Source organism: Mobula hypostoma, chromosome 13 (genome assembly GCF_963921235.1).
Source record: "Mobula hypostoma chromosome 13, sMobHyp1.1, whole genome shotgun sequence".
Lineage (NCBI taxonomy): Eukaryota > Metazoa > Chordata > Chondrichthyes > Myliobatiformes > Myliobatidae > Mobula > Mobula hypostoma.
The window spans coordinates 4453524-4469292 of record NC_086109.1 but is presented as its reverse complement, the minus strand read 5'-3'; the positions used below and the strand labels follow the sequence as shown (position 1 = coordinate 4469292).

The window sequence follows — 15769 nt, the reverse complement described above, 5'->3', positions numbered from 1 at the left end:
GAGCCATGTTTCTGTAAGAACAAGCCTGCAGCATTTCCTCATCTCGCGCAAGTGGAGCCGGAGATGAACTCAATCCAGCTTGTCTTCCTCCAAGTGAGCACTTGAGAGCAGCATCAACAGGAAAGGACAACCCAAACCAGCATGGAATCCAGCGGCACTCAGCCAACTCCGGCGTTTTATTCCTTGGCGCCACTAACAGGTGACCCCGAGGCATAAGGGCCTGGTCCGCGCACCAACTGACGACGTGCAGCTCCTCCGCCTTTGGACTGGCCAATGAACCAGTGAATCGGACTTGCAGTACTCTACGTTACTAATGTGCAACAGGGTCTTGTGATCACAAGAACATCCAAGATAATCATTTATTGGATTGTGTACCCCCTCTGATACCTTTTACCCTGGGTGGCTGAAGCAGGCTGCAACACAGTCCAGCTCCACCACTACGGAGCAGCTCATGGATGGGGTAGGCCTGCAGTACTTGCTGTTCTTAACATCTAGCAGTGTCTTGCAACTGTAAAAAAAGCTGTAAAGAATGACCAATTACACTTTGTCCCTTCAGCCGTTTGGTTCTTGAATTACACCTCTGTGTCCGAGTGTGCCATCATCCTGCAAGGAACTAGTCCCAGGAGCTCCCTCTCATTGATTTTATTTTGTTATAAAATCAAAGTCAAGTTTATTATCAGATGTGTGTACAGGTGCAATGAAAAACTCACTTGCAGCACCATCTCAGGCACAGAGCATCAGGTAAACAGTGTTCACAAGAACAGTTAAACATAAATTATACACAACTTTTGCAAGGAAAACACAATTACATCAACAAAAAGAAATCAATTTTAGTGCAGCAAAGTTATCAAAGTTGTTATAATTTTGCCAAACTTTAGTGATCACATTTCTGCTGGTTGGTTCAAGAACCCAAGTGGTTGAAAGCACGTAGTTATAAACCACATTTTACAGTGTAACTTAAGGGCAGCAACAGCTCGAGTTTAGATAAATAGATCATTATTGGCTCAGTCATTGTTAGCATTTTTTTCTCCATACTGCCTATTTTTTATAGGAGTTAGTCATGTTTAACCATGTGTGTTGTTTCAGAAACTGCTGGCATTGTCATCGTCTGCATTATAGTCTTCTGCTTTGCTGTTGGTATTATTGCTGGATTATTCCAGTATAAGAAAAGGTGAGATCCTTTCATTATCTCATCTCTTTCTATCTTCAGGAAAATATTAAAACTTCCTGCTTGTGTATTTTTATTATTTGCTTTGCTGCATGTTTCCTTTATATTTTACCTTTATTTTGAGCTTCACTTCATTTATCAAGAATCTTTCACAGTAAACTGTTAAGGAAATCTCATTTTAAAACATTGATAAGAGTTGACAAGATGTGGCACGGTAATGAGATTAACTGTAACATTATTACACCACCAGTGACCTGGGTTCAATTCCTGCTGCTGTCTGTAAGAAGTTTTGTATGTTCGTCCTGTGAGCATGTGAATTTCTTCCGGGTGCTCCGGTTTCTTCCCAGGTTGCAAAGACATACATTAGTAGGTTAATTGGTCACATGGATGTAATTGGGTGGTGCAGGCTCAATACTTATTGATTTATTGCGATACAGCGGGGAGTAGGCCATTCCGGCCCTTCAAGCCCCACCGCCTCACTGACCTCCGATTTAACCCTAGCCTACCCACGGAACAATTTACAATGACTAATTTACCTGCCACCCGGTATGTCTTTGGACTGTGGGAGGAAACCAGAGCACCCAGAGGAAACCCACACAGTCACGGGAGAGTGTACAAGCTCCTATGGATAGTGGCAGGAGTTGAACCTGGGTCGTTGATGCTATAAAGTGTTGTGCTAACCTCTATGCTACCATGCCACCCTTGGCAGGAAGGTGTTGTAACTGTGCTGTACCTCTCTAAAAGAAGATAAATGGATCGCTACATTCATGAAAATGTGAAAGAAATATAAAAACATATAAAATATGAGGAAAGGTTGAGCGAGCTAAGGCTTTTTTCTTTGCAGTGATAGAAGTTGAGAAGTGACTTGATACAGTGCCCAGTCTTCTCTGACTTCTGGTACGGCTGCAATAAACAAAAGGATGAGCAATACTTTCCTAAAACTAATTGAAGATAAAACTGAAATACTTTTATTTGGTACCAAAGCCAAAAGAGATAAAGTTCTTGGTAAACTTGGGAACTTGGCTCCCCTTGTAAAATCAGAAGGAACAAACCTGTGTGATAGCAACACATATAAAAGTTGCTGGTGGAACGCAGCAGGCCAGGCAGCATCTCTAGGAAGAGGTACAGTCGACGTTTCAGGCCGAGACCCTTCGTCAGGACTAACTGAAGGAAGAGCTAGTAAGAGATTTGAAAGTGGGAGGGGGAGGGGGAGGGGGAGATCCGAAATGATAGGAGAAGACTGGAGGGGGAGGGATGGAGCCAAGAGCTGGACAGGTGATTGGCAAAAGGGATATGAGAGGATCATGGGACGGGAGGCCTAGGGAGAAAGAAAGGAGGAGGGGGAACCCAGAGGATGGGCAAGGTGTATAGTGAGAGGGACAGAGGGAGAAAAAGGAGAGAGAGAAAAAGAAAATGTGTATATAAATAAACCTGTGTGATATCCTTGATTCAGATTCGAATTTAAATCCCATCTAAACGAAGTGACCAAGGTAGTATTTCTACACTTAAGAAATATATGAAGGGTTCTCCAGTTTCTGTCACGTAATAATTCTGAAAAACTAATTCAGGTCTTTATATTGCATGGTCTAGAATCACTGGTCTTCCAAAGCAATCTATTGACAAACTTCATCTCATTAGAATGCCGCTGTTAGTCTTCTAACTAAAATCAGGATGAGGGAACATACTATGTATTGGCTTCCTCTATCTTTTAGAATTGATTTTAAAGCTCTCAGTGGTTCCTGGACTGGAATACATCACAGAATCACTTTCGTTGTACAAGCCTGCTCAAGCTCTCAGGTCTTCTTCTGCTGGTCTCTTAAATTTAAACAATCTGCTTCAAAAGATAATTGTCAGGTCAGGGTTTTTGAACTGCGCTCCTAAACTGTGGAATTCAGTACCTAAAACTATAAGGGATGCAGTCTCAGTTGACACTTTAAAACACTAGCTCAAAACTTATTTATTTATCCTTGATTTTAATTAGCATCTTTTTGTCTTTTATTTTCATTTTTATTTTTATTTTTTGTTTTATTTTCATGTTTGTACTTTCATCTCATTGTAAAGCACCTTGAATGACAATGGCTGTACGAAAGGTGCTCTATGAGGAGTTCTTATTATTAGATTTTTAGATTTAGAGATACAGCATGGTGACAGGCCTTTCCCAATGAGCCCTTGCCACCCAATTAGACCAAAGTGATTAACTAACCTACTAACCTGCACATGGTTGGAATGTGGGAGGAAACCAGAGGACCCAGAGGAAACCTATGCAGTCACATAGAAACTCCTTATGCTACCCTAATGTGCTGTGATAATATACCTGATTCTGATTCAGACATGCAGCAGACTGTGAAAAAGTAAAATGGAGCAACATGTACTTGCGCAATCTGAAGTAGTGCAAAAAGAAATGTCAAAGTGTTAATCGTGGGGTGACTGAGAAATTGAATCAATTCCATTTATCAGTTCTGGTACAAAATGCTCGAGGAACTTAGCAGGCCAGGCAACATCAATATTTTGGGCCAAGACTCTAATATCCTGATGAAGGATCTCAGTCAGAGTCATGGACTGTTTATTTTCCTCTATAGATGCTGCCTGATCTGCTGAGTTCCTCCAGCATTTTGTGTGTGTGTTGCTCTGGAATTCCAGTTTCTGCAGGATCCCCTGTGTTTATCAGTTCTTGTCTTCCGCTTCACTCATTCCAAACTATGAACAACAAATAGAAAAGTTACCGGTATCTGTCAGCTTTCCGTGGCTTCCTCATCCATACTGCATTCGTTTTCACCTTCAATAAATCTGACATTTAACGTTAGCTTATTACTGATCCATTAATTTTCTTGCCAAAGTGGCCTTGTTTGTTTGTTCTGTAACTCTTTTACTGTTTTACAAATTTCTTCCATGAGTTGCTGTGTTGTTATTGAATTTTTACTTGTATTTAGGTGCTGGCTGTCCAGACTGCGTAAAACCCACAAGAAAATTCGCATTAAACCTCAGCCCAGTCAAAGCAAAGGGGAGGCCCATTTTGATGAATACTCTGATCATCCAACCTGATCTTAATGAAAGAAATCCTCTGGTAAAGGTAAACATTTGGTGACATATATGTACTATGATAATAAACTTTACTTTGAACTTTGAACATTCAATATAAATTCTAGTTTTTAAGCAACAAATGATTTGCCTGCCATATTTCTTAAGAATGCAGTTATTCTAGTCTCTATTCAATGTGTATTAAGTATCTACGATTTGTTTTATTTTACAATTGTCATTTTTTTTTTGCCCCATAGGTCAAAATCCTGTAGTGCAAACTGCTGGCAACATTCTAATTCGTTAATGTCATCTCCATGGAAATTAACTCAAACATTTTCCTTACAGTGTGTTGTGAAACACACATTGGGTTGAGAGTTGGAGTTGTTTAGAGGTTTCAGGTTTAATATGTTTAAAAAGGCAGATGAACAGTATTTTTTTTAGATGAACAGTATTTGATCACAGTTGTGTTTGCAAGGGTGTTAGTCAGGTCCCAAGTGAACTGTTAGTACTGATTGGTGGTCCGATGAGGTTTACTTTCAAGAACTTGCATAATCTGTTTCAGCGTGATTCTGTGTTCCCTTTCAGTTTCCAATGAATATGTTCAGTACCGAATGTTGAAGCCTTAAAATGACCAACTCACTTGTTAACATCCCACTATTTTCTTGTGGTATGGTTCACCTAAAGTTAGACTGTTCTATAACCTCCGTTTAGGTCTCACTGTTCCAACATGACATCTAAGTGCTTCTTACATTATCGTACTGTATTGAGTCAAGTTTGGAATGAGATCTTTGGACCTATTTACTGATGGACAGTTTGACAATGAGATCATCTATAACATAAACAGCTTTTTCACTGAGAAGATAATTGATTATAAATTTATACACATAACATCTGATTTTAAGTGTTATCGGAACTGTTTGGTGTTAATTTCTGATCTTGCGTTACTGTTCAGTGTTTGGGTACCAACCAGATTTGATTAAATTTTGTATGAAATGTTGTTGTTTTTGAAATCTGAGAAAGATCTACTTATTTGAATGTTTTGTCTCAAATATTTCTGGTAGTAAACATTATAAAAGAATAGGAGTCTCCTGGATCAAAAAATTTAAAGTTATATTCCATTCACCAATGTTCACTGCACAGTTATCGAGTCACTTTCGATAATACAATTTCGGAAGCCATTTATTTACAGGGTTGTAAAGCACACTGCCTGGTGTGTAATTTATTACAATCTAGGAAGCACACAGTACCGGAGCCAGACAGCTCCACTTCCTCTGCTGTACTTTAGAAGTACATCTGATGTTGGGTGCCAGATCATTCCCATCTCTCAGTAATATCCTCATTCCCAAAGATATGTGCCATCCTTTTACAAAGTATGAGCTTGAATATTTCTCCTCATCTGTCTTCTTGATGCTTTTATATTCGAACATTTACTGGTGCTGCCTGATGCGACTATAATGCATAGGAGCAGAATTAGGCCATTCAGCCCATTGAGCTTGCTATGACATTTGATCATGGCTGATTTATTTTCCTTGTCAATTGATTCTCCTGCCTTCTCCACATAACCTTTAACACCCTTACTAATCACTAACGTATCAACCTCCACTTTAAATGTACTTAATGATTTGGCCACCAGAGCCATCTGTGGCAATGATTTCCACAGATTCACCAGCCTCTAGCTAAAGAAGCGTTTCTTCATCTCTGTTACAAATAGATGTCCCTCTATTCTGAGGGTGTGTCCTCTGGTCCTAATCTACCCCACTATAGGAAACAACCTCTCCACATCCACTCTATCTAGGTGATTATTTTCAATAAGATTCCCCCCTCATTCCTCTAAACTCCCAGCGAGTACAGGCCCAGAGCCATCAAACTCTCCTCATTTGTTAACCCTTTCATTCCTGAGATAATTCTTGTGAGTCTCCTTTGGAGTGAATTGCTTTATTGTCTCATTTAAATCAAAGCTTCTCATATTTTGAACCCCTCTATTAGATCACCATATAACTTCACTCTTCTAAGCAGAACAGACTTGATGTTTTTAGCTTCTTGGAAATCTTTCATCCTGGTTGACCTCCTCTGGAGCAACACACAAAATACTTGAGGAATTCACCTGGTCCGGCAGCATCTGTGGAAGGAAATTGACAGTTGACGTTTTGGGCCAAGATCCTTCTTCAGGACTGGAGGAATGAGGGAAGATGGGCAGTGACAAGGGTTGGGGGCAGAGTGGTGAAGCAAGAGCTGGGGTGTGATAGGCAAGTGAGAGAGGGAGAAGAGTGGGAATATTGTAAGAAGCTGGGGGGTGAAAGGCAAGTGAAAGAGGGGGAAGAGTGGGAATATTGTAAGAAGCTAGAGGGTGATAGGCAAGTGAGAGAGGGGGAAGAGGGGGAATATTGAAAGAACCTGGAGGGTGATAGGCAAGTGAGAGAGGGGAAAGAGGGGGAATATTGTAAGAACCTGGAGGGTGATAGGCAAGTGAGAGAGGGGGAAGAGTGGGAATATTGTAAGAAGCTGGGGGGTGATAGTTGGAAGTGACAAAGGAATAGAGTCTTACAGGAGAGGACTATTGAATGGAAGAAAGGAGGTGGGGAGAGGATCCACTGGGAGAAATGTGTGGGTGATGGGCAAATGGAGAGGGTGGAGGAAGAGAAAGAGCGATGAGGGCTGGTAGGAATAGGTAAGGAAAGAAGTGACGGGGGAGAAGAAGTTACGAAAAGAAATCGATGTAAATGCCGTCAAGTTGGAGACTACCTAGGTGGAAGAGGAGGTGTCGCTCCTCTGATCTGTATCTGACCTCAACTGGGCAATGGAAGAAGCTCTGGACAGAGATATCAGTGTGGGAATGGCTGGCCACTGGGAGATCCCGGCTGGTACGGTGGATGGAGCAAAGGTACTCGAACTCCTCTGTACATGTTCTAAGTTCTCCACAATTTTGTACTGTGCCATAATGTTCTATGCTCTTACATTCTTAATATGCCGAGAATCATCTGCAACATTCCACTGTTTATGAAATACCTGGACTTGCTGTATATTGGATCTTGTTTGTGTCCCCAGGGATGTTTCACTACATATACACCTGTCTTTTTTATCATTACGTTGGTCTTTATGTTTGCAGAACTGACCCAGTTACCGAATACAGTTGGAAACTGTAGCTGTTGAAACAAGCTGTGGCCCATGGTACCCTCTGCTATGTTCCACCTTGGAGACCATGGGGTGGCCATCCTCGGGAATTTGGAAGACATCAAATCTTTATTTTGAGTGCCACCCTTTTAACTGCATGTGCCATCCTAGACAGGGAGTAGATGCGGATTGTTTTAATTTATTTTCAGATGGTGTCAAGACCAGCAGTCATTCCTTCCCAACCACCCCTCAGCTTGATTTTTTATCACATTTACTCCGAAACATATGGTGAAGTGTGTCGTTTGTGTCTGTGACCAACGCAGTCCGAGAATGTGCCAAAGGCAGCCCGCTAAGTGGCACCATGCTTCTGGTGCCAACATAACATGCAGACAGCATCTGGAGGACACGAGTACGCAGAGAAACCCACATGGTCACAGGGAGAACATACAAACTCCTTATAGACAGTGATGGCATTGAACCTGGGCAGCACTGTAAAGCATTACCCTACTGTGCCATACAAGATATTGCAAAGACGAATTGAACTATGTTGTTGTGTGCCTGTAGTGACCAGAGGACAGCAGTGATGATTTCAGTCACCGTTACTGAGAAGTTTTAATAACTTCAGATTTACTAACACGTATTTGCCATCTGCCCTAGTGAGATTTGAACACGTATCTCTGAATCAAATGGGCAATGCCTGGCTGCAGTCCAGGTAATTTAACCACCATGTTCTGATAGCCCTGAATCAGCTCTTTGCGGCATGACACAGTTCAACAACTGCTATCACAGGTGGCAAACTCAGTTCCCTGTGACATCGGACAACCCTACAACCAGCGACTCTGACCGCTCCACTGTTCCGAGAGTTTCTAAACGACAGCAACCCTGCAGAGCAGAAACGCGGAGATCTCTGTAATCCTGCCAGTTTACAAGATGAAGTTCTGGGGGAGGGGCCTGTCCTGACGGACTGGTTGCTGTTTTGTGTTAGAAGCAGGTCCATTGGGTTATTAAAGTCAGAGGGTGGGGAAAGGACTGTGGATTATTTTGGTACGTGAGATTGCTGATGTGTTCAGTATCCCCAAGAGATCCTGGAGTCCCCATGTGTAGAACTGTGTGGATATCAGTTAGCAGGGGCTGCGGACGCTGCATTAACCTGAGCTGTGGCTAACCTCCAGCATAGTGTGAGCCACAGGAGACGCTGGCCTGGGGGGTGGGGGTATGGAGTGGCTAAGCTCTGCTCCATGTGGAAAGCAAAAGAGGGGCAACTTACCACTACCTTGTAAAGGCCACTGGTCAGACACACACACACACACACACACACACAATTTTTTACCTTCAGGTTTTCAAAGCTCTCTTCTTTTCAGAGTCACATTGCTCTCTGTTTTGATGTGTACCTGGGGCATTTCTCTATCCACAAGTAACATGCTGTGGACACTAAACACTAGAGATTCTGCAGATGCTGGAAATCCAGAGCAACGCACACAAAATGCTGGAGGAACTCAGCAAATCAGGCAGCACCTATAGAGGGGAATATACGGTTGATATTTTGGGCCAAGACTCTTCATCACGAAGCTACTGTAGATACAGCACATCTGATATAAGTACTGTGATTGCTCTGCAGGCAGAGAAGTAGAATCAATACATCAGCTACATAACCTTCCATAATCCAAAATGTTGACAAACATCTATAGATGCACAGAGGAGACTATCGAGACTGGTTGTGTCACGGCCTGGTATGGAAACACCAATGCCCAGGAATGGAAAAGTTTACAGAAAGTGGTTGATACAGCCCATAACATCACAGGCAAAGCCTTCTCCACTACTGAGCATATCTACAAGGAGCGCTGCCACAAGTTCGGAGCATCCATCATCATGGGCCCCACCATCCAGGCTATGCTGTCTTCTCACTATTGCTATTGGACAGGAGGTACAAGAGCCTTAGGTCCCACACCACCAGGTTCAGGAACAGTTACTTACCTCCAACTATCAGGTTCCCAAACCAGCATGGATAACTTCACTCACCTCAACTCTGAACTGACTCCACAACCAATAGACTCACATTAATGATTCTACAACTCAGATTTTCAAAGCTCCGTTCTCAAGTATTTTTTTTATTTACATAATTTGTCTTCTTTTGCACATTGGTTGTTTGTCAGTCTTCATATTTTTTCTGTAAAATTTATTGCATTTCTTAATTTTCTTATAAATGCCTGCAAGAAAATGAATCTCAGGATAGTAAATGGTGACATATATTAACTTTGACTTTACTATAGAGGGATCCTCATAGAGGGATCAGAAGTAGAGAGAGTGAGCAATTTCAAATTTCTGGTATTAATTTCTCTGAGGACCTAACCTGGTCCCAATATATTGATGCAGTTATAAAGAAGGCTATATTTCATTGGGAGTTTGAGAAGATTTGGTATGTCATCTAAAACACTTGAAAATTTCTACTGATATTCTGTGGAGAGCATTCTGACTGGTGGCATCACCAACTGGTATGGGGGGTGTGTTTGGTGGGAGAAAACTACCGCACAGAATCGAAGTAAGCTGCAGAGAATTGTAAAATTAGTCACCTCCATCATGGGTTCTAGCCTCCAAAGTATCCAAGACATCTTCAAGCAGCGGTGCCTCAAAAAGGTGGTGACCATCATTAAGGACCCCACCACCCAGGACATGCCCTTCTCATGCTGCCATGGGGAAGGAGGTGCAAGCCTGAAGACACACACTCAGCAACAGCTTCTTCCCCTCTGCCATCTGATTTCGGAATGGACATTGAACCCTTGAACACTATCTCACTACTTTTTATTTATCATCCTGCACTATTTAATATACACATATATACTTACTGTAATTCAAAGTTTTTTTTCTATATTATGTATTGCATTGTACTGCTGCCACAAAGTTAACAGGTGTTACGACAAATGCTGGGAATATTAAACCTGTTCAGAAATTTTGCTCAGTGTCATTAGGATCAACACTGCAACAAAGCACTGCAGTAATGCTGTAAACAGCTGGGAGTGATGTTTGGCAAACAGCTTTTAAATTTAATTTTAATTTAGCCTGAAATAACAGACTGAGCTTGTAATGTAGGAAGAAGGCTGGAATTCCCACAGAGCTCAGGAAACTTGACACCATTCCAGAACAAGGCAGCCCATCCATCACTCCAAACATTCATTCTGTGTACAGTGGCTGCAGTGTGTATCATCTACAAATTGCAGTGCAGAGATCCATTTTACCTCAGGAGCTCCTCCCAGTTCCCCAATCTCTACCATCTCGAACAGCTTCGGATACAAGAGGGTGAGATTGGGGTTTGATATCCAATGCTGTCTGTAAGGAGTTGTATGTTTTCCCTGTGACTGCGTGGGTACTCCAGTTTCCACCCACATCCCAAAGACGTTTGGTTAGGGTTAGTAAGCTGTGGGAAAGCTGTGTTGGTGCTGGAAACATAGTGACACTTGCAGGATGCCCAGCTGAATCCTCGCTGATCTGATTTAACTCAAACACTCAATTTACTATGACAAATAAAAGTAATGTGAAACACCACCACTTGCAAATTCCTTCCAAGTCACACACATTATTCTCATTTAAAAATTGTCAGTTTTTCATTGTGTGTGAACCTCCTTGCCACCCCCCTTCAATGGCATTGTCGGACACCTTCACCACACCTGCAGCAATCCAAGAAGATGGCTCAGCACCACCTTCTCAAAGAGAGAGAGGATGGGCAATAAATGCTGGCCTTGTCGAGACATTCAGATGGAGCCACAGAACATCTTAGCACAGAAATAGGCCATTTGGCCTGCCCAGTCCATGCTGAACTATTATTCTACCTGGACCCATGGACCTGCACCCTCGCCCTCTGTACCCATCCCATCCATGTATTTATCCAAACCTCTCTTAAATGTTTAACTAGAATCTGCATTCTCCACTTCTACTGGTAGCTCATTCCACACTCCCATCACTCTCTGTGAAGTTCCTCCTCAGATTTCCATTAAATAATTGATTTCACCCTTAAACTATGATCTCTAGTTTACTCACACTCAATTTCAGTGGAAAGAAGTCTTTTTGCATTTATCCTATCTATACCCTCATAATTTGTGTTATATTTTTAGAAGAATATAATTTTGTATTATTGTCGGCAATGATATTGTCATGGTCCCTTCTGGCAATCCTCCATCTTGCCATTTGCCTCAAGATTTGGACCTCGATCACCTCATTTAGATTCCAATTATTCCCAGGTACCACTAACTGCACACACCTGCTTCCCATCAAACGGCAGGATAAAAACCCTGTGACCACAGCAAGAAGCCGCTAGACAAATTTTCTGAACTGTGTATCAGTACAAATGACTTCGCCGTGACCTCAGCCTTATCGCTACTGGAGACTGCAGTTTCCTCCTCAGATATCATTACTGGATATTCCCATTCCCTTCTATCTCCTCCCATCCTCTTAATCATTCCCCATATCTCTCCCACAGGTGTTGTTCTTCCTACCTTGTCGTAAAAACTCCTCCAACTTGCCCTTTTAGCTTGACGTATAGTTCTTCTCACCACTGCCTGTGCTTTCTTATATTGAACCAAATGCTGCATATTATGGGTTCTTTTAACTAGCCTGAATGCTCTATTTCTGTTTTTTACAGCCTGACAACATTCCTCTGTCCACCATGGTACCAGTTTTCTATTCATCCTATTTTTACTCCTAGGTATAGATCCTTCTGCTGCCATGATAATTGCTGAAGTCCCTGACTGTTTAATTCATCTACATTTCCAGAAATATCAATCTTTGTCAACCCTTCTTCACTCAACTTCTGGAACTTACCCCGATCAGCTTTTTCAAACACCCACTTTGGGGTTCCGCCACCTGGTCTTACTTCAACTCTTTCACCCACTGAACACAAAACTGGGTAGTGATCACTGCCTACTGTTGAAGCAGTCCAAACTCCCCAGTTACTAATGCCAGCCAAGGTATTAGACACTAACGTAATATCTAACACTGACTCAGTTCCTGTTGTTATATCTATCCTTGTGCCGCTACCATCATTCATACACACCAAATCCCTTTCTTCCATCAAATCTTCAATTACCTTTCCATTTGGATCTGTAATCTGATCCCCCCATATTGTGCTATGAGCATTGAAATCTGCACACCACACTACTTTGTCTGAAGAAGGGAGAAGAAGAAGGGAAAGAATAATGAGCCAACACCCAGGTGTGTTAAGCAGGAGGGAAGGAACAGATGATATAATTGATGATCCATTTACATTAGCAGAAATGGTGAGAGCAATAAAGAGATCGAGACCAACCTCCCCAGGGAAAGATCTGATATGCTCTGTGATGCTAAAAAATCTAGGAGAAGGAGCGCTCTTGAAGTTGCTGCATTTTTATAACAGAGTGTGGGAGGAGGGAAGATTACCAAGTGCATGGAAAGAAGCAGTAGTAATTCCAATAAGGAAGCCTGGCAAGGATCTGTCAAAACCCACTAGCTACAGACCAATTGCATTAACATCAAGTATATGTAAGATAATGGAAAGGATGATAACAGAAAGGTTATCATATGAGCTTGAGAAAAGGGGAATGCTGGCAAGTTATCAGAGTGGTTTTAGAAAGGGAAGGAATTCCATGGACTCAGTGATTCTGTTAGAGACTGAAATAAGGAAGGCCCAGGCAAATAGAGAGTCAGTAGTGGCAGTGTTCTTTGACATTGAAAAAGCCTATGATATGATGTAGAAGGAAGGATTATTAATTAAACTGCACAAGATGGGGGTTGGTGGGAGAGTTTTTAATTGGATTAAAGATTTTTTGTTTGGTAGAAAAATTCAAGTTTGGATTGGATCAGAATTATCAAAACAGTACATAGTGGAAAATGGCACACCTCAAGGTAGTGTGATTAGCCCATTACTTTTCATGATTATGATCAATGATGTCTTCACAAAGCTACCAGTGGATATAGGTAGGTCACTGTTTGCGGATGATGGGGCCTTGTGGAAAAGAGGCAGGAACATGGACCATATAATCAGGAAACTACAAGAAGCAATTGATGAAGTGGTGGAGTGAGGTTATGATTGGGGATGTAGATTTTCAGTAGACAAAACTCAATCTGTATTTTTTACCAGGAAAAGGGTTGAGGTAGGGAAGAAGTTAAGGATGTATGGGGTTGAATTAGAAAGGGTTGCATCATTTAAATTTCTGGGAGTTATATTTGATTCACGATTAACACGGGCAGACCATAACAGGAAAGTTGAGGAGAAATGTAAAAAAGTAATAAATGTGATGAGATGTTTGACTGGTAGGGAATGGGGAGCAAGTTGTTCAGCTTTGAAGAGAATGTATGTGGCTTTAGTAAGATCTGTATTGGATTATGGAAATATAGTATATGGATCAGCAGCTAGGTCTCTTATAAGGAAACTGGATGTGATTCAGGCTCAGGCCTTGAGAGTGTGCAGTGGGGCTTTTAAAACGTCACCAGTGTCAGCCCTACAGGTAGAAATGGGAATAATGCCTTTGGAACTAAGAAGGATGCAACTGATGGCAAACTACTGGGCTAACTTGCAGGGGCACAATGATTCTCACCCTACTAAAGGAGTGTTGCAGGAGTGCTGGGAAAATGGGAGGTTTCAGAGGGATACCTTTAGTCGGGTAGGGAATGATATCGCGAAAGAACGTGGAGTATTTGATCTGAGGATAAGTCCTTCAGTAGTTTATCCGGTTGTAACTCTATGGAAGCTTGTATGGCCTGACATAGACTGGCATTTATTAGAGGTAAAAAGGAAAGAAAGATATAAAACAGATTTGGTAAATGCATTTAACTGTCATGTGATGGAAAAGTATAGTGATTATACTCACATTTATACGGATGGTGCAAAGGAACCTACAACAGGAATGACAGGGTTTGGGGTGGTCATACCAGCAAAAGAAATTGGAATCAGCAGAAGAACATCTAATAAGTTAGGAGTTTACAGTGGAGATGCTGGCGGTGTTGGTTGCGTTGCAATGGGTGCAGAAAGCCAGACAAGTCAAAACATTGATATGTTCAGATTCATCCTCAGTTCTAGCAAGTTTAAGGTCTTTTCACACAAACAGTTGGCAAAATGTACTTTATGAAGTCCTTCAGTAGGTACAAGAATTGCAAATCAGGGAGGTCAGGTAAAATTTCTATGGGTTCCAGCACATGTAGGGGTGAAGGGGAATGAGAGGGTGGATGAGTTGGCAAAGAGGGTGTTAAAGAAAGAAAATGTGGAAATGCACATTAGTATCAGTAAAGCAGAGGTTAAGTGTGTAATCTGGGAAAAAGTCAACCGAATGTGGCAAGAAAGATGGGACAGGGAGGGGAAAGGGAGGCATTTATATCAAATACAAAAGAGTGTTGCAGTTACTAGGGTAGGTAATGGAAACAGAAGAGAGGAAATTGTGTGGACTAGGTTAAGGCTGGGGCATTGTGCATTAAACAAAACATTGAAAATGCTAGGGAAACACCAGACAGGATTGTGTGAGGAATGTCAGGAAGAGGAGTCAGTAGAACATGTAGTTTTGTGTTGCAGGAAGTATGGGATACAGAGAGAGATGATGAGAAATAAATTAAGGGAGTTGGGGATGCAGGAATTCACATTAAAAGGGTTGCTGGGCATGGGTGAGAGAGCACAAGTCCAGGTATTTTTAGCTTTTTTAAGGGGTACAGGGGTTTTTTATAGAATATGACGAATAAACAGGAATAGGATACTAGGATGGTCAAAGATGGGAGGGTGAAGTGTAGGTTTGTGTGTGTGTGTGATTGGGTGAAGGGATTTAGAATGTATGTCTAGTGCACATTCTGGAGCAGAGGGTGGCGGTAATGCACCATTAAGCTGGATGCCAACCGCCATAAAACAAGATACAGACAGACAGACAGAAGAAGCCGCCAGTTCGTTGGTCGGCTCTTGTGAGAGTAAACCTTGTTTCCTATTCCTGAGAACTGTTAGTTCTAAGCTTCGCATCATCTCCCGGATATCGGCTCCCCGTTCGCGGAGGTGCAACGCCTAATGACTCTGCCTCAGCATCTATGTCCTGCACTTGGGTTTGTCCCCAGCCACGTCCTTGCAACAGATATCCCATTCTGCAGGTTCTATTGTCAATAGAGGTGCTTGTGGAAGTTGCAGCAAGGTAAGGATTAAGACAATGTCCAGGCAAGGATAGTTTGCAGATCATGTGCAGCCAACACGGGCCTTTGAAGAAAGGTTTTTGAGGAGCATAACTTCCATTAGCACAGCAGGGGTGAAAAACCATTTGACATTCCAAGGCAAGATGAGGATGCTAGTACAAGATTCTAGGGTGACACTTAGTATTGGACAGTTACTTTACTAATTCTGAAGTATTATTTGCCTTTAATGTATGGATGCTATTGGCTACTAACACCTGTAGTCATCATCATTGTGTTGTGTTGTATGATGTAGGTGATTATAGACCCTTGACCATGATTGTTCTTGGCAAATTTTTCTACAGAAGT

At 41.9% G+C, this 15769-nt stretch overlaps 1 protein-coding gene across 8 annotated transcripts in view; it reads left to right on the top strand.

Moving 5' to 3' along the window:
- The window catches only part of LOC134355880 (sushi, von Willebrand factor type A, EGF and pentraxin domain-containing protein 1-like), a 64181-nt gene extending 58948 nt beyond the window's left edge, over positions 1-5233 (top strand). For 7 of the 8 annotated variants that reach the window (XM_063066406.1, XM_063066401.1, XM_063066404.1 and 4 more), the window contains 3 exons: positions 1087-1171; positions 4099-4238; positions 4444-5233. In XM_063066406.1, coding sequence (XP_062922476.1) covers positions 1087-1171; positions 4099-4210 — 197 coding nt within the window. In that variant the 3' untranslated portion in view covers positions 4211-4238; positions 4444-5233. The remainder of the gene's footprint in view (positions 1-1086; positions 1172-4098; positions 4239-4443) is intronic. The other variant, XM_063066399.1, reaches the window with a different exon arrangement.
- The last annotated feature ends 10536 nt before the right edge of the window (positions 5234-15769 follow it).